Source organism: Leptopilina boulardi, unplaced genomic scaffold (assembly GCF_019393585.1).
Source record: "Leptopilina boulardi isolate dan_hultmark-lab unplaced genomic scaffold, ZJU_Lbou_2.1 LbouV2_51, whole genome shotgun sequence".
In the NCBI taxonomy this organism is placed as follows: Eukaryota; Metazoa; Arthropoda; class Insecta; order Hymenoptera; family Figitidae; genus Leptopilina; species Leptopilina boulardi.
Genome location: NW_026137996.1, coordinates 33,880 through 54,480, shown reverse-complemented (window position 1 = coordinate 54,480; position 20,601 = coordinate 33,880). Strand labels below are relative to the sequence as shown.

Sequence of the window (20,601 nt, the reverse complement as noted above, 5' to 3'; positions counted from 1 at the left end):
ACAAGCATCAATGAACACAAATGACTTCGTTTAGCTTCATTTATGAAACGATAATAATTCATATGAACATCCTGTCTTGACGACCAAAAAGATCTTCAGTGAATCTCAATTTTTCTTTCAAATAAATATTATGATTAGAGTCGTTTAAATTTTATTTTTAGTTTCTCAAAAAGTTATTTTACTTTTCACTGTGTCCTAAAAAGTGGCATTAATAAAATGAAATAAAAATTCCAAATTGAAAAAAAATATATATATTATTAACATTCTATTTTGGAAATATTTCTTTTCTTTTAAATATAAAAGAATAACTTTTTTCTTGAATTTATATTTTTGAATTTTATTTTGAGATCCCCTGGCTTTGAATGAGACCATTGTATAAGAGTAGCCCTTCAAAATGCATTCACCCATTTGAATTCAACAGAGCTTCCATTCATGGAATGCCGCAGTCTCTGGTCACATTAGAAAGAGAAAAGAAAACGATTTTAATGAAAATAAAAAAAAGGTCCTTAAGGAGGAAAAAATATATATAACGATCACGCACCTCCTACTGTTTCGAATTTATTATTTGAACCGCGAATTTAAATCACTAAAAAAAAAAAATTATTATTTTTTATATTCAAACAAATTCACTATGTTTTGTTATACAAATTTTTGTGGAATATTATTTGTTCGTTAAGAAAAAATTTTTTTAGTAAAATTTCATAATTAAAAATGTTTTATTAATAAATAAAAAAATAAATGCAGGTGTTTCAAGGCCAAGGAAAAAAATATTTTATTAAGATAAAGGACTATCAGGTCTATCGTATTTCTCATTTTATCATTTCTGTCCGGGATTCAAAGAACTAAAAAATATTTAAAAAAAAGCTCCAAGAAATATTTTTAAAAATATTTTCGAGTTAAATTTAATAATTCATTTTAAATATTCACTAAAACAAAGAAGTAAAAATATCTTCTTGGATTTTTTTTTTAATTCCTCTTTAAATTTTTTCTAAATTTTGCTTCATTTTTCTTTTTAAATTTCCTTTATTTTTCTAAATATTCTCTAGCTTACAATGATAACAAAGTATATTAAATATATATATACGAACCAAAACGCGGTTCAAATATTTGATTTACGATTTTTTTTTAAGTTTATTTACTGGTCATTTTAATCTCTGTGCAAAAAATCTCTATAAAATTCAATAATTCTTAAATTATTATTATTCTTACTTTACTAATTATCTAAGAGAGTACAAGGCATCCTGCAAAAGATATGGATATGATTCTGATGAATTGTTATATAATAATATCTTTATGTACATTCTTGTTCAGTTCGAGTAAAAAGTATAATTTGCCTCTTAAGCTATTGAACACGGTGGTCCAAATTTATATATGGCACTTGTAAGAAAGTCAGAGTCACGGAATAAAGACGAATTTTTTTTTTGTTTCTTTTTTTCAACTGGTCCCAAACTCAATTTTGAAGATTCATTTGGAATGCTTTTATTATTTTCAAAGTATTAATAAGAAACGGAATTTTTTGAAATTATATATATATAAAAAAAAAGAATTCTTATCACTTAATCAGTGTATTTGATTTACAGTTTCTTATTTGTAAATTCATCACTGGTATTTTATAAGTACGTCAAATTGCCAGAAAATTTTTTTTAAAAATTAAATCAGAGGGCTTGAAAAAAATGATAGATTTTTGCAATCGTTTAAAAATTAATTGCAAATTTATATCTTTTTTTGTCATTAAGAAGATAGAGAAATTGTAAATGTGAAGAATAAGACTTAAAAAAAAAAGATTTCTTGTATCTTAAATTAAAAAATTTAACCTATCGATTTAAGTTTGTTTTATTTTTCTAATTTTCAATCATTTTTCTTAATTTTAAATTTAGAAGAAAAATTCTATTCCTAAACTTCAAATTTAATTGATGTTTCTAATTTTTGGTTTAAAAATTACTAAAACTAAAAATAATAAAAATTCGCTATTAACTAATTATGAGTATTAAAAACTAGTATTTAAAAAAAATTCTCTTTCATTATATTTTTTGAACTTAAAAAAAAAATATGAGCCTACCTCTTCACATTTACATTATTGCAGAAAGTCTCGTCAAATAATCCTATACATATATTACAAAATCTCTGACTATTAAAACCCATTTATTTTTGATTAACATAATTTTCTATAATTGAAAATTTAACAAGAAAAATATATTCAAATTTTTATCATTTCTTTTTTTCAAAAATAATAATTTATTATTATTTTCTCGATTCTTTTTATCATAAAATTTTTGCATTGTTCAAATTAAAAATTAAAAATAATTTAATAATTCTATTTTCCATGAAAATTTTTAATTATTTTGATTCAATTAAAAAATATATTAATCAAAAAGTTTGGGCACCATTGTAGCGTCTTTAATACAGAGAAACAAATCTGTAATATACAAAAAGAGATTTATCTGAAATAGCTAAACGATTCACAGGAATAGTTAAAATTTCTTTTGTATTTTACAGAAATATTTAGCTATTCGATTAATTTTGAAAAGAAACTATTTCAGATAATTTTTTTTGTATATATATATATATATATATATATATATATATATATATATATATATATATATATATATATATATATATATATATATTGATGAAAAATCTGTATACTTGTTATCAAAAACAATTATTTGATTCTAAGTTGAACATTGTCGGTATTCTTGAGATTTTAATTCAATGCTTTCAAGTTGACGTGTCATCTCTTCAGTAAGTGCATCAACGTCTGCCATAAGACCACTTAAAATTCTCTCATTATCCTTGTAGACACTTTCCATTCCATCAAGATCTTTAAATTTCGCCGATGTATCGGCTGTGAGCTCAGAAGCTTGTTGCAAAAGTCTCTTGGCTCTTTGAATATTCTCCTTGCTCTTGTCAACTCTATCATTCAATAGATCACTCGCTTCTTTGTATTGTCTACCAAGTTGATTAGTTTTATTCTCAACAATTTTAGCATCCTCTGCAACTCTTGCTCCCTCGTGTGAAATTTCTTGTTTCACGATAAATTCATTTTTACCAACGTGAGTTTGTAATTTTTTCAATCTCTCCTCTAGACTGTCAACTGATTTTGATGTATTGTCAGCTTTCTTTTTTGCATCCCTAGTTACCTCAATGATTTCAGTTAAATCTTTTTCGGATAGCGTAATATCTTCATTGGCTTTTGTAATGGCTGATTCAGCGAGATCTTGAGCTTCCTTGGCTTCATTTAATAGATCACTAACTTTACTTGCGAGATTTTGTTTTTCGAGTGCAGCATTTTTGGCATGTTCGGCACGAGCTGCTAATATCGTTGCTCGTTCCAAATCATATCGTGTCTCTTCGAGAATTTTATCAGGATTTGTAAGTGAACTGACAATGTGTTTGATTTTATCAGCTAGTTCTGTGATTTCCTCGGGTTTCAAAGGAATATTTTTCTCGAGTACTTGTTGAGCGAGAGTTCGTACCTGCGATGGCGTTGGATGATCATTATTCTCCGTTTGATCCAGTAGGCTGCTAATTTTATCCGATAGATCAGTTATGTTCTTCATTAGCTCGTCGGAACGATGGCGAGCATCTGATGCAAAATTAAAGGCATCTTGGGCATTTGATCTTGCAGAGGTTGCGTCATTCTTCACTTCAATCATCTGAAAATTTACCATTTAATTAATTCATGTTCGTTGATTAGATAATCAAAAAAAATACTTACGTTTCGAAGCAGTTGCTCAGCTTCATCCCTGTGACTCTTGATCCTGGCCGATTGTTTTTTAGCGACATCCAATGCTTGATTTGCTTTGGTAAGAGCTCCAGCATCACAAGCAAGACCTCCACATGTACCACATCCAGCTCCTCCGCACACGCTGCTACATTCAGAAACATTTTGTCCACACATATTCAAATTTAAAGCAGGCATCAGCTGCCCAAAGGAATTGATCTTCTCATCTAATTTTTGAAGTGCATCCTTATTTCTTTCATGTGCTTCAGCCACAGCATCGCTATTTTTAGCAATTAATGATTCCGTATGTTTTTTATATCGTTCGGCGTCATCCAAAATACTCGTTGTATCATTGGCCATTTTTTCAGCCTGTCTAGATTGTTCAGCCATCATTCGTGTGACATTCAAAGCACCCTGAACATTTGCCTCCTGCAGAGATGTAGCATTCTCCTTCAAATTCACAGCTTTCTCATGAAGATTATTTGTTCGATTCTTCAAATTCTTTAGTGCAACATCATTCAAATTAACCCTTTGCTTAACATTATTCAACAGATCATCAGCTTTCTCTAAAGTCACCGAAGAATCGGAAATACTTTTACTTAAATCATCTGCCAATTTATTAAGTTCATCGAGATCTTGACTTCTCACTGATGCATTTCCAATGAGTGTTTTCACCTGTTCAATGGAAGACATCATATCATCGAATTCCTGACTATAAACACCAGTGGTTCCGACTTTTTGTATTCTTGACGCTTCACCAATAACGTAATTTGTTTTATTCTTCAAACCCTCGAGGATCATGTCCCAATTGTCGAAACATTCGCCACAGGGACTGCAATTTGGTGCAAAACCAATGTAACTACGATCACATTGATCACATTTGTGACCACCAATACCTTTGTGACAAACACAGGCACCAGTCTCACGATTACATTGCTGGCTCGCTGATCCTATTTGATCACACTCGCAGGGATAACATTCCACATTTGGATTGCCCCAGTGATTCGCTTGACATTCGTTGCATCTTCTGCCACCAAAGCCGGGACGACACTCACATGTTCCATCAAAGGGATTGCATCTGAAAAGGAAAAAGCAAGAAGAAACATGAAAGTATTAGATTGGATCAACAAATCAAAATGAAAATATTACTATCCTCACCTGTCGGATATACTTCCAATGGCATCACACTCACAAGGATCACAACCTTGTCCACTGGCTATTCTCCAATGATTTTCTTCGCAGGAATCACAAAGTTGACCCATCACATGTGGCAAACAGGGACACTGTCCAGTTCGATGATCACAAGATCCAGCTGATCGATCAGTACCAAGAACATCACATTTGCATTGCTGACAATCCTTCAGCAGAGCATTGCCAAAGTAATCTGGTTGGCAAATTTGACAATTTGGTCCAGACGTATGATAGAGACACTGTAGACAACGTCCTGTATGAGGATCACAATTTCCCGGCCTATACAAATCGGTATTATTACTACAGTCACAGGACGTGCAACTTCCACCTGCCACTTCTGGATTGCCAAAATAATTCTCAGCACAACTATCACATCTTGGTCCCGAATAACCTTCACGACATTCACAAATCACATCATGAGTCACTGGATCAAGAGAACAACTGTCTGCATACGAGTGACCAGAATCCAAAGTTCCTGCAATGGAAATTGAATTAGAATAAATCAGAATTCTCTACATTTCTTTTAAAAAGGAAAAAAATTCACACTCACCTGGACAGGGACAAGCTCGACATGGAATATCAACTCCAATTCTTGGATCACCATAGAAAGTGGCAATGCATCGATCACAATTGTGGCCAGTTGTTGAATCTCGACAATTTAAACAAGCTCCCGTTTGTGAATCACAACTGTCGGCGTGTCCATTGCATTCACATCGTTGACAATGGGGGAAATTCCAAAATCCAGGTTCACACTGCCCACAAGTTCGTGAATATGTGTTTGGTCGACATTTACAACGACCAGTTTCAACATCGCAAAAATTATCCAAAGCACCAACACCATCACAATCACATGAAATACATCCTTGTGGACCAAATCCATATGTTCCTGGAGCACAACGATCACAACGTCTGCCAACAACATTTTGTTTACAGTGACAATTCCCACCGTAATTGTCACAAAAGGCACTGTGCGATCCAGTTGGATTACATTCACATACTGGAAATATAGAAGGATCAGGTAATTTATCTTACGTGTCTTAAGAGTTTTTAGAGAAATGTTTTGATTAAAGTGATTATTAGAATTTCTATCAGGATCTAGATCAGGATTAAGGTTCTAGATCAAGAACTGAATCTAAATTAGGATCTAGATCATCAGTAGGATATATCAGGAGTAGGATACACATCAGGGGTAAGATCTAGACCATGAGTAGGATTTTGACCAGGAATAGGCCCTGATCAAGGGTTAGAACTAAAAGAAGAGTAGGACTTGGTCAACGGTAGGATCTAGATGAAAAGTAAGATCTTGTCCAAGAATAGGCCCTGGATCAAGGGTTGGAACTAAAAGAAGAGTAGGACTTAAATCAGGAGTAGGATCTTGACCAGGAATAGGCCCTGGATCAAGGATTGGAACTAAAAGAAACGTAGGACTTTGATTAACGGTAGGATCTAAATCAGGAGTAGGATGCAGATCAAAAGTAAGATCTTGTCCAGGAATAGGCCCTGGATCAAGAATTGGAACTAAAAGAAGAGTAGGATACATATCAGGAGTAAGATCTAGATCATGAGAAGGATTTTGACCAGGAATAGGCCCTGATCAAGGGTTAGAACTAAAAGAAGAGTAGGACTTAGGTCAACGGTAGGATCTAAATCAGAAGTAAGATCTTGTCCAGGAATAGGCCCTAGATCAAGGGTTGGAACTAAAAGAAGAGTAAGACTTAAATCAGGAGTAGGATCTAGATCAGAAATATGGTCTAGACGAGGATAAGCCCGTGGATCAAAAATTGGATCTAAACGAGAAATAAACCCTAGATCATTGTTAGGATCTTTAACGGGAATAGGCCCTGGATTAAGAGTAGGATCTAGAATAAGAGTAAGATTTAGATGATCAGTAGAATGTAGATTAAGTGTAAAATCTTAATAAGGAGGACTTACATCAAGGATAGGATCTAGATCATCAGTAGGATTTAGTTGAAGTGAAGGATCCAGATTAATATTGAATTCGAAGAACAGAATCAAGCATAGATCTTGAATCAAAAAAACTTACAATGAGCACCATCATAAACGTAGTAACCGATGCTGTTGTAGTACTTGTTACACTTTTCTGGTGCATCATGATTATAACCAACGTTGTTGAAGTACTCGCTACATCTGTAACCATCATATTCATGGCGTCGCAGTTCTCCCACACCTGGATCAGTGAAGATTGGAATAAAATCTATCTTTGGCCTCAGTACAATCTAGAAAAACAGAATATGGAATCAAAAAAAACACTTTGCAGAAGAAACAGACTTTAATTCCAATTTATAAATCAAGATAAACAAATAGAAAAGCTTGATCATTGATCATCTTTAGAAGACCTTGATCTTAAATGATTCTTTTATATAGCAAAAATTGAAATCAACATCTCATCAGAAAGTGGAATTAAAAAGTTTCTTAATCATCTTACTGAATCAACAAGAATCGAAGCCGATGGTGTATCAGCGGGACCATTGAATTTCCTCAAGGTCAACAGAATAGAGTATTGTTTTCCAGCTTCCAAACAAACTGAAGGAATTGCAACAGCACTTCTAGCGTTTGCTGGCAATTGGGTCCACAAACGATCATCATCTGGCTTCCATTCAGCACAGGGACCATTAGGATCAACTGGTTCGTTCCGTTCAATGACAATTTGCACATCTTCCCACGTACCAGCTTGCACTGGCTCATATCTCACTATAATATCATACCACATTGATCTATATATATCATCAATAGTGAAATTCAACGTCGATCCCTCCAGGGCTTTCATGAATCCAATTCCCGTCCATGTGTTGTTCCTTCCATCTCTGTACGGCTCTCTGATCACTACTTGGCAATTCTGAAAATGAATTTTTTTTTTCTGTTATTACTCCTTTTTCTTATTTTCATCTTTTGAATTATTTTTGTATTATTTTTGATTTTTTAAATTATTTTTTGAAGCTGAAACACTTACGTCAGTTCCTCTTGCCAGCTCTCCCTCATAGGTCAAAAGATCAAGATAACCCGTGTAATAACTTTGTTCGGGTTGATTGCACGTTCGTCCAGTGACGTGTGGTCGACAACGACATTGTCCAGTGACAACATCACAGGAATTCTCCAATGCACCACCGGGATCACAATCACATGGTTTACAACCATCAGCATCATCCGATAGACCATAATACTCGGGTAAACATTGATTACAATCACGTCCTGTCACGTGTCGTTTGCAAGTACATTCACCAGTGAAAACATCACAACCCTCATTGTTGACAGTTCCAAGAATATGGCAAGTACATGCTGTAAATTTAATCAATAGTTTCGAAAATTATCATCCACTACTTTACAAATTTGGAATGTAATTCTTTATTCTATAACTAGCAAAATTAAAAGCGCGCCAAATTGAGTATTTAATTATTTGTTATAAAGAAATTAAAGATTAATATTATTAATAATAATTTAATTTAGTAGAATATTATTACATACTAAATGATAATAATAAAAATTATATACAGGCCTCGGATTATACGACTTTTTCCGACTTTTTTCAAAAATACGACTTTTATCGACTTATTTTAATAAAATGCGATATTTTTTTTTACATTTGAAAAAAAATGTAAATAAAATACATTTTTTTAGTATAAAATGTAGATCCTCTTCAGATCTTCTTCAATTCAATTATTTAACAAATTTTAAACTAAAATGATTCTTCACTAAAGTAATTATTTTTGATAATTTTAATTAAATACATCACAACTTCAATTATATGAAAATTATTTTTCAATTAAAATTTTTATGAAATTTAACAATTGTTTATAATTAAAAAAAAAATATTACAATAAAATTGAATTATTTTCTAAAAAATTTCAATTCAAAATAAACTAAAATTCAATTATTACCCGAAATTTTAATTCAAAATCAATTAAAATTCAATAATTATCCAAAATTTTCAATTTAAAATTTAATTATTTACCAAGTTTTCAATTTAAAATGAAATAAAATTCAATTATTTTCTAAAATTTCTATTCAAAATTAATTATCCAAATTTTCAATCAAAAATGAACTTAAATTAAATTATTATCAAAAATTTCAATTCAAATTCAATTATTTCTCAAAATTTTCAATTCAAAATGAACTGAAATTCAATTATTTTCCAAATTTAAAATCAAATAAAATTTAATTATTCTGAAAAATTTGAATTCAAAATTAATTGAATTTTCAATAATTTGAATTACTATCTGAAACCATTTTTCAATTAAAAATGATTTTCAAATTATTCTATTTTGTCCGCATTTTCTAATAAATTCTTAGTGAAATCATCTAAAATTTTAATTAAAAATCACTTAAAGTTTCAATTAATTTCAAAAATCTCAATTTTAAATCTTTGAAAATTCAATTAAATTTAAAAAATGTTTTCCAAAAATTGTTTGATAAATTATTTTTAGTTCTGTAAAATTTAATAATTGTTTGAAAATTAACAATATCTTTTGAAATTTAATTATTTCTAAAAATTTCAACTTTAACCCTTCGAAAAGGATTATTATTAAAAAAAAAAAATTTTTTTATTTAAAAATCTGTAAAATATTTTTGTTAAAATAAAAAACAAATCCATTTTTTTTGGTACCTTAAAAATTAATTTTTAAAAATACATTTTTTTCAAATTACTATCATGTACGAAATTTCCTGGCGCATCTTTTTTCTCATCATAAATTTTTTGTATTTGTATATACAATTTTTGAATCAATATACAACTTTAAAAAAAATTTCGTTGGTAAACGTTGTGTACTTCAGCTTTCTGAATTGAATTTTCGAATTTGGAATTTTAAACAACTTTGGCAAAAATGAGAAAAAGAATTGTCAAAATTTGACACGTCATAAGATTACTATTCAAAAAAAAAAAAAAGTGAAATCAGAAAAGGCCAACTTCAAGTTAGGACAGAAGGACAGACCAAGCATTTTATTATTATATAATTTTCAAAACAGTTGAAAAAAGTTTAATTTTACCTTGACATCCTTCGGGATTTTTCTCGTCAAAATTCCAAAAGCCATTTTTACACTCGTTACAATTACGTCCTTGAACATTGATTTTACAATGACATTTGCCTGATTCTTCACCGCTGAGAATATCAGTTCGTGAATCACAAATTCCCTCGTCCAATGATCCACGAGGATCGCATTCGCAGGCTGAAAGAGATTTTTTTTTTTTATGTAAAATTTTAGGATAACAAAATCAAAATTTAAAAATTCTTGAATAAACTTACGTTGACAAGCATAAGGATCAGAAATATGTTTACTCTCATCGTGATAATAATAAAGTGAGCATTGCTCGCAATTTTGTCCTCTCGTATTGTGTAGACAATTATCACAAACACCACCTGATAATTTTCCCGATCTTTCATAAACTGCTTGATCAAAATGACATGATGTTGTGTGATTATTACAATTACATTCACGACATGCATTTGTTTGTTTTCCAACTGCTGGCTTCCATGGTAAATCATTATAAAAATCTTCGCATAATTCACAATTTAATCCTTTTGTATTGTGTGTACATTCACATCTTCCATGTACCATATTCTCTTCATTAGCCACTCCAGGCAATGGTAGACATCTCGATGCATGACCATAGCATGAGCATGATCCTCTTATTACCATATCGTTGATTGCATAATAATATTTTTCACGAATTTCCGCACGATTATCTAAAAGATCATCGCCAAGTGTATGTAGTTTTGTGAAATTTATTCTCAAATTTGTTATCTTTAGAAGATTTTGCACTTCCTTTGAATAGGGATTGCTGATCAATAAATTTGATGGCAGAACTCTGTAATTAAAATTATAAAAAGACATTTTTTTTATCGTGAAGAAAAAAAATTAATTTTTGCAATTCTACAGAAAGGGGACAATTTTTTTTTTTTGTAAATTAGCTTACGTCATGTTATCCTGGTCCAAACTGTAAAATGGATTTTGGAAAAATTATAGAAATCATTTTTTTTTATTAATTAAATTCTTAGGAATAAAAATGAGAGAATAAAAATTATTGCATATAAAGAGGTATTACCTAAAAATAAGATCTCCATTTTGTGATGGTGCAACGTGTGAATATCTCGTTTCACATATGACATCTGTTAATTTTTGTGGTGCATGTGTTGGTATACCGGGGAAAAATTGTTCGCAATTGTGTGCAAAATATCGATAAACCTGCCATGTTTTACCAGAATCATAAGATCTTTCAATTAACATTGCAGCTGGTCGAAATGTTTGAAAGCGAATAATTATATGTGTAAAATGAAATTCTGCTTCCAAATCAAATGTGACTGTTACATTTTCCACTCCATTTTCTGCTTGCCACCATGTTCTATGTGGTACTCTAAAAATTATTTCAATAAATGTTGATAATTTTATTTTTAAATATATAATTTTTTTTGTTCCCAGATTTGCGTAAAATGGAAAAATTTCCAGAAACCTTGTGAAAATTTATTATAGAGATATAATTGAAAATATTTCTAAATAAATTATTAAAATATTTTTTTAATAGTGGATGCATTTCGGTACGTTATCTCTAGAGTAGGTCTTTAGGTAGTAAATTGAATTTTTTAATTATTTACTCACCCACTAACGATATTTTCAATACTGTGTTGTTTCTTTTGTGATGATGCATCGCAGAAAAAGCATTTTTTTCTATCCTTCAAATGTGAGACAATACAATATCTCTCTGGTCCATTTGAACCACATGTCGACGATGCTTTTAATTTATCTGTCCTTCCAATTAATAAATTACCTGTCGCAGGATAACAGGAACTCTGTTCGCAGGGATGAATTCTCTTTGGTTTAATGCCTAAATCGAGAAAACAAAAAAAAAAAAAAAAATTGCAAATTAATTTTCCCTAAAAACATAAAGAAAAAAAAATTTTTGTTCTTTTTATTGCGCAGTGAAAACTATTTTTTTTCTAAATAAATAAAATAGCTTGCAGAGCAAAATTTTTTTTTTTTATCTTCCCAACAACACCACAAAGAGGGTTAGTCTTTTTTTGCAATATTGATCATTTGCAGCAATTTTTTTTTTTGTGCAAGAAAAAAAACATTCTTAAAAAGTCCTCTCACCGGTGATTTAAAAATAATTTTCAGAAGCTGTTCGCTTATCAAAGAAAATTTAAAAAAAAACGGTTTTTTAAAAATTATAAACCAAAAAACGGGAGTAGATTATTTTTTGGATATGGAAAAACAAAAATTTCACAAAAAAATAAATAAATAAATAAAAGGAACAGCTACTTTATTATTGAGGTGATCATTCAGTAAAATTGCTATAACGTGCCAAAGTGCCAATAAGTGACGAAAAAATTAGGTAAATGTGCAGGGTTAATTTTTTGAATATAATTCCTTTCCTGTAAAACTATATGAGGTGTACCTTGGGTACTTGACTCGATTGGCCATTGAGAATAATAATTTTCACCAAACGCCTCTAAAGGCGACATGTCCCCTCTCTGGACCGAACGAGAACCTATAACACCCCTTTAACTTTTATATGTCCGGGGTAATATTTTCCATATATATATATATATGATTTCCCATTAAAGCAGAATTTTTTTTTATTTGTGTAATTAAAGAAAACAAATGCGTTGTTAAAAAAAAAACGGTTTCAATGTTAAACAAATATGAAATAGTTTATTAAAACATAAATAATTAAACATAATTAAACATAATTAAGCATAATTAAAAAATTAATTAAAACTTTTTTTTTTGATTAATATAATTCTCTTTTTGTTTAAAATTACCTCTTATTGGTGGCTTTGGTTGTCCATATTGTGGCTCCCCGAGACCTAAAAATAAATTTCCACATAGTGATAATTAAAAATTTAAACTACCTTCAATTATAATTGAAATTAAACATAGTTAAAAAATTAACAAATAATTTTAAAAATCAATTAATACTTTTTGATTAATAATATAATTTTTCTTTTGTTTAAATTATCTCTTATTGGTGGCTTTTTTTTTAAATTTAAAAATTGAAAAATATTTTTTAAACTAATTAATTAATGTTTAAATTTGACTTTTTTAAATTTGAATTGTGTCTAATGAAATTTGATATTTTTTGAACGAAATTTCGATAAGATCAAATTTTCATTAATTAGAAAATTAAAATAAAGGAAATATTTGAGAATTTTTTTTTATATTAGTTTTTTTCCTCTATTTTTAGGAAGCTAATCATATTTTGTCTTTCATTATAAAATTATTTATCTTGAGAAATAAACGGATGTTTGTGATGTGTTCTCCCTTCGGATACGATATTTCAAATCACAGATGTGTGAATGTTATGTTCATACTTTCGTAAATAATTTATTTTAAAATTGATTCTTTTTTACTTTAATCTAAATTAGTTTTGAATAACAAAAAAAATTGTTTTTTTTTTGGTATAGAAGATTTTTATTTTTTATAAATAAAATTTTCTTTATAGAAAATAAATTAAAAATTATCAACAAAATTCCTTGATAAATATTTAAAAGGGCCATTAATATATATATATATTTTTTTTTCTTAATATGTAATCTATATTTCTCAGTATTTTCGGGAGTTTCGAATTTTTTTGGGATCTCGATCTCGTCGACGGAAGATGGGGTCGAGAAGGTCATTTGAAATATCTAATCAGTTTTGGATAAAAAGAGGCACTTCTTGTCGTCGTTAGGGAAGAGTATAATAAAATGTGGACTATATTCGTTTATTTCTCGCCCTACAATTATTTGATTATGAATTCTTACGTAATTTATGAAAATAATTTTTATTAACAAATTTTTATTTAGAGTATTAATAAATTTTTATAATTAAATTTTTAAATATTTCTTTTATTTGAAATTGAAATTTTATTTTTCTATTTTTTTTTTTTTTTTAAATTAAATTTTCTTCATTGAGAACTAATAGTAGGTATAATTATTATCATTTAAGAAGTTTCGAGTGACCCAACATGATATGATAATTTCCATGTCGTAATGTATTTCTCTTATATATGTATGTTGAATCAAAGAATCCGGGATATTTGTTAAAATTGCTATTAACGCTATCGTGGGAAAAATTTTATTCATAGAAAAAAAACAATAGAATTGATTTCTTTTTTTTTTTAAATTTTAATTAATATTATCGAAAAAAATTTAAATTATCGAAAATTTAATTTAGAAAAAAAAAGTTTATCAAAACAAAAAGTTTTAGTACACTGACTATTATAAAATAAATATTTACTTTAATCAAATAATTGTACTGTATTTGAACCAATTATTTTTGTATTCGGGACAAATACAATTTAATTTATTTGATAATATAATTAACCGATTATTTGAATCAAATAAATTTTTTTTTTTCATTTTATATAATTGTAAACTTTGTTAGTATTATAGTGTTAAATTAATTAATTGGATTAGTTTTAATATTTAAATTATTTACCTGGGCCAAAAATAGTGAAGAGGAAAATAAGATTTCCTATTAAAAAGTAGTTTCGAACTCCAACCATTGTGAACTGGTTCCGAGTTCTGCGGGTTTTAGTTCCACTGGAAAATGGCTACCACGTCATCTTCATTTATCTATTTCAATAATAATAATTCAATTTAATAATTATAAAATGCAATATTTGTGAAATTTTTAATTTTTTTTTTCTCTTTTTTTTCAAATATATTTAGATTTTCCCAAAAATATTTACTATATAGTATATCAGTTATTGTTTTTTGAGTTAATATTTTTTGGAATGATCGATATAAAAAAAAAAAATCAATAAAAATAATCTTTAAAAATACAAAAAAGAAAATCCTTTCTTCATATATATTCACAAAATTTTCGTTACTTTTTTAATTTGTTTTTCTATATAAAATATTTTTTTTTTTAAATTTATTAATTAGTAACAAATGGAATTTTCTTAAACAAATTTTTTTTTATAATTTCATATAAATTCTATTGAAAGTACTTTTTTAAAGTTAATAATATAACAATAATAAAAATAATACTACTACTAATATTAATAATAACTATTTTAATAATAACAATTGAACAATTAAAAAATTGAATTTATACACCACAAAAAAAGAAGTAAATTTTTTCTCATTGTTTTGTGTCCCATTTTCCCCAATGTAAAATTATTATTGTAAAAAGGAAAAAAAAAATTGTTTAGTTGGAAAAAAAAAAGAATAAACGAAGCACTCATTCGCGTACAAAATATGTCTCTGCATAGAATTGCATTGCAATCGAATATTTCTTTTTTTTCCTCACAGGAAACACAATATTGTAATATCACGTTCACTGAACTGAAAAATCACCCAACATGTGTTGTTTTTAAATAAACATTTTTCAAAAAAAAAAAAGAACGTGAAAAATTACACCTAAAATTTCATCAAGTTTTTCATGAAATGTCACTCTTATGTATACACGAGGTTTTTGCCTGACAGAAAAGCCTTACAGGTTTACTTTCAAAGACTGTAATACCAAGAGAGTATGTCTCATAATTTCTCTCTCTCTCTTCCTCCCTCTCTCTTTTCTGTCGTTCTTTCTCTTTCTCGCGGTTAGTTTCTTTCTCTCCAATTCTCTCGCACTCGTTTTCTTTTCTCTCTCTCTCTCTCTCTCTCTCTTTTTTTCTCTTTTATATACCTCTTACAGGGTACCTATAAAGCGTGTTCTGCTTATACCTATTCGGGCAGTTGGTATGTACCTGGTGTTGTTGGGTCCGATCTTATAGTCGAACGGGCCCCACTGTTGGTCCAGCGCACCTCTCTTTCTCTCTTCTTTTAGACACACAATAAAATTTTCGTTTTCAAAAATTGAGAAATGATTTGAGAAAAAAAATTTTTTTTTTTTAAATAAAAATTCTTACACTAAAATAAAATAAAAAAAAAACACCAAGATGATTTTTTTTTTTTTGAAATATTCCAGCTAGACGCTGACGCGTCTCTCGTTTGTGAGTTAAAAAACGACGGTTCTATGTGTACTCAAGAGAGTCTGTAGCACTCGGCACTGTCGGCGAGCGAATGCGGGGGTTCAGGGGACCGGGAATTGGTGGGAGGGATTAAATCTCAGGACGGCAACTTGCCTATGTGTTTGTGACTGCTGGTAAAGATTGCACTCGAGTACATGCTCTACTCCGGATGCTGTGTGCGTTTTTTTTTTTTTAAAAAAACCATATCGGAAAAACAGAAAAATTTTTTATTTTGAATATTTGAAAATTTTTTCTTAATTTTGACACCGTTAATTAATTAATTCAAAGTATCATTGAAGTACAAATTGTATTTTTGAATTCGGTTAATCATTAACAGAATTGAGAAAAAATTTAATTCAAATAATCGGATTACTTATTATATCAAATAAATATATTCATTTTTTTCTTGAGTGGTATTTGTTTCAAATATACAGAAATTATTTTTTTCAAATATATACAGTTTATTTAATTCAATTAATTGATTTCAAAAATTATTTTAAATATTTATTTGATAATATAGTAAACTAATTTATATTTGATTTATAATAATAATTATTAGTTGAATTACGATTTAATTGGATTTGAAATTATATCATTAATTTATATAGATATCGTTAATTTGTGGTATTATTTGAATTTAAAGTAAAATAATAATTAATTAGAATTTTTTTTTAAAAAAGATATACACAAAATTACGGCATTATTTTCTCTGAAAAATAATTTGACTATAAAGAAGTAAGGAAAAGTGGGGCTACTTTTAGTTTTTCTATTAATAGCAACGGACTTGTTGGTGATTCGAGACGTAGACGGTAAATATTCATTTTGAAGAAGGCCTTTCATAAAAAGAGATTTTAGAAAAATGGATTTAAATATTTCAAAATTATAAACAATATTCTATAGTCGAGAATTTTTTTAAAAATTTCAAAAAAAAGTTAATTCATTTTAAAAATTGTTATTAATTTTTTAATTTAATTAATAATAAAGAATATAATAATAATAAACAATAATAATAAAATAATAATTATTATTTAGTAATATTGAAATTAAGTTTTCGAATCTTTTAAAATTTAATATTACGAAATGTATATTATTTACCGTAAGTGTTTATAGGTATTGCGATAATAAAATTAAAGGCAAAACAGTTATTACAGTCATTTTTCAGCTCCTAAAAAAGATTTTTTACATCTTGAGAGATTGAAATGTTTGACAGCAAAATTTTCTAATTGGCTTTAATAATACGAATTACTGAGATTGCGTGGGTGAAAATGACTCTGGTCGGTATAAGGAGCATTATTATTTAGAAGGGTTACATTTTACCTTGTAAACTTATGCTTTATCGTTAAATTTCCGGTTGTTTCATATAGTACAAATATATTCTTAATGAATTCGTTTTAAACATTTATAGAAAAGAATTCATTTTTCTTTTCTTATTTTTAGAAAATTATTACTAATATTTCTAACATTATTATTTATTTTATTTATTATTTTTAATTTTATACTTCTGGGCCGAAAGTCTGAAGCTTAATTAATAAATAAATATTTATTTTATTTATTATTTTATTGAAAAATAGGCTAAATAAATTTTTCATTTAAAAAAAAAATTTAATTTTATATTTATTATAAAATTATAAATTATAAATTATCAAAATTGAATAAAAATAAAATTTTTATGAACATCAGAAATTCTTGTCACTAAATTCCTAATATATGTAATCCCTTAGGATAATTTGAGCTAAATTGTTCCCTTTTCATACGATTTGAATGGAAGCAATCAAAATCATTTTATATAGTATTCATTCACAAAAGTCCTTATATTTCAAAGATCTCTAAATCCTGCACAGGATTCATCGCAGCAATCATAAAAGGAAAATTATCAAACATATATGTTTTATATACATAAAATTAATTTACTTACAAATAAATAATAGGAAAAAATTATTTTAATTTAATAATAAATAAAAGTATTGAAAATTAAATATAAGCAAAAATAATATTTCCAAAAATTAAAAAGTATATTTGTGAGATTTTTTATTTAGTGCACTATAAAGATATTATTATCTTGTGTCCTGGTTTTAATGAAAAGAAATCATTTACACTGATGGTCCAAATCTTTACTCATACTCTCGTTAAATTAACGTAATTTTTGTTTATGACAATTAAAATCTCCTATCAGCAAAATTTTTTTACCAATATCACGAAGAAAATATAACATTTAACAGTTTTTTTTTATGCATATACAATACTTTTGGCATTATTATAATTTTTTTTTAATTATATAATTAATTGATAATATTATATATATTTTATTTATATTATTTATAATATAAAATTATAATTATTTATTTATTAATATTACTACTCTGATTAATTGATTAAAAATAATTCATTGCATTTTTAATAATAATAAATAATTTAATAATAAGTAGATTTAAAAAAAAAATATTATAGTCGGGTCGTTGCCACTTTGAAAATGTCATAAAATAATAATGGCGAAACTTGCATTCCATATAAAGAGAATCTTTAATGGTTTTAAACATGAATATATATATACTATGAAGCTTCTGTCATTAATCTACACTGTGTAAAGTAATTAGAAAAAAGATTTTTCAGAAAAAATTCAATTTCATTGAATTAAAATTTTCGCTATTTATTTTCTATTAAAATAAATATTAAATTTTATTTTACAAAAAAAAAAAATTTAACAATTTTTCAATTTTTCAAAATATAGTAATAATAATAATAATATTAGTGTTTTTTTGTCGTTATTGGGAAATTTTCTTTGGGATAAAAATTGACACACGGTATATATATATATATATATATACAATATATATATATAATATAGTAAAGGAGGTATGGCCTTAGTTTACACGTGTTGCACACTTGTAATTCTCTGGTTTTTCTCAATCTGTTTATTCCTTTTAGTTTATCTATACTTTTTTCAAAACTTACGGAAAATTAAAATTTTTCAAGTTTTTCATAAATTTTAAATTTATGATATTTATACGGCGTTTAATTATTATTATTATTATTATTATTATTATTATGTTAATTTAAATTGTTTTATATAAATTATTTATTTTAATTTTTTTTTAATTTATTAATTTTTGATAATAAATTATTCTTAAGTGATATTTAATTAATTAGTTAATTAAGAGATAATAATTATTTTACATAAATATTAAAAGAGTTATAAATTCCCGTGTGGAAAAAGCCACGATCTTGCCCTCAAGAGTTCGGGGCCCCCGGCGGGGGCCCATGAGGGCTGATCCATATGGCGAATCCATGAGGGGCACCGTAGGGGCCCCGCATGGATCGCCCTCATGATCGATTAGCAAAATTTTCTAAGTCCAAAAATCAAATATTTTTTTATCACCAAAAAATGAATGTTTCCAATGATTCAGAACAACGAAAAACGCGTTTTTAATAAAAATATATTTACACTTTTTTTGAAAATTCACCTGAGATGATTCATGATAATAATCATAAAGCATATAATTAATTATATTTTATAAATTGCATTTGATTGGAAAATATAATTTAATATCTTAACTTTAACTAAATGATGTTAAGCACTTTTCTTTGTTAGGTATTTTTCAAGTTTAAATAGCATCAAGAAGTTAGCATTCGTTTTGAAGTAGCGTGCGTAGCGTAGTTGGTAAAGCGTTAGACTCATAGTCCGTAGGTCGTAGGTTCGATTCCCCCCATGCGTTAGATTTATTTATTTCTCAGGTTTGCGTTTAATCATTAATTCTATGTATGAATTAATTGAAAAATGAAAATATCCGTTAATAGTATGCATAAATTACATATTTTTTAATTTTTTAATTAATTAATTTATTATTACTTTTAATTATATCCGACAGTTAATTAATTAGAACGTTAATTAATAAATTCAATTTGAGTAAGAATTTAATTTAAAATTGAATAATTATTAAATAAATATGTTATTTATTCATAACTTAAGCTTATTTATTATTAATTAACTTTTATTATTAATGTTATTGATTAAAAAACATTATGGCAAACTTGAGGGCAAGATGAGGGCAAACGTGAGGGCCCATAAGGGCGCCCGTAGGGGCACCCTCATGGATCGCCCATGCGGGCGCCCTCATCGATGAGCATGTCGTTTCCATGAGGGGCCCCTATGGATCATCCATATGCGGCCCTCATGGCATGAGGGCGATCCATAAGGGCCCCCGCTGGGGGCCCACATCACTTTTCCACACGGGTTGATAATTTATTTGATTTAAAAAAAAATTTTGTTAAAATATTTAAGAAATTCTTGTTTTTTTCTTTAAAATGTTGAAGTACTTTATACCATTCTTTGATTGGAAATATGATTTATGTCAATTATATGAATCGATAAAATCAATGGGGGTTAAATACATTGTATGCAAGTTAGTCGTTTATCTTCATTCAATCTCAAAATGAGCCTTTTAACTTATGTTGAGTTAATAGTCTATTTAGTCACCTCTGAATCTAGTTAAATGCTGATTTAAACCAAAAATTACTTTATTTTAAATAAATTACAATCATTTTGTTTTATTTTGAATTTAATAATTTTTTTTTTTTTAAATTCAAAATTGACTATAACATGAAAAATAAAAGTAATTAATTTTTTAATTATATTAAATAATAATTTAAATTAGATTAGAAAATTATAATTTAAAATTAAATTTAAAAAATAGGATTTAAAAATAATAATTTAAAATTAGATAAAAAAAAGAGAAAATTA

General features: G+C 27.6%; 1 protein-coding gene across 1 annotated transcript; it reads right to left on the bottom strand.

Annotated features, from left to right (window-relative positions):
- Positions 1–1,003: 1,003 nt before the first annotated feature.
- On the bottom strand, positions 1,004–15,904 carry LOC127289902 (laminin subunit beta-1). The gene is made up of 14 exons (XM_051318157.1): positions 15,600–15,904; positions 14,348–14,484; positions 12,691–12,735; positions 11,528–11,753; positions 10,977–11,285; positions 10,177–10,739; positions 9,920–10,099; positions 7,890–8,215; positions 7,365–7,775; positions 6,963–7,155; positions 5,469–5,915; positions 4,886–5,393; positions 3,722–4,805; positions 1,004–3,659 (listed from the first exon to the last, which is right to left on the bottom strand). The coding sequence occupies exons 2-14, from the start codon at positions 14,412–14,414 to the stop codon at positions 2,676–2,678; spliced, it is 5,343 nt and encodes a 1,780-aa protein (XP_051174114.1). The 5' UTR covers positions 14,415–14,484; positions 15,600–15,904; the 3' UTR covers positions 1,004–2,675.
- Between the last annotated feature and the right edge of the window lie 4,697 nt (positions 15,905–20,601).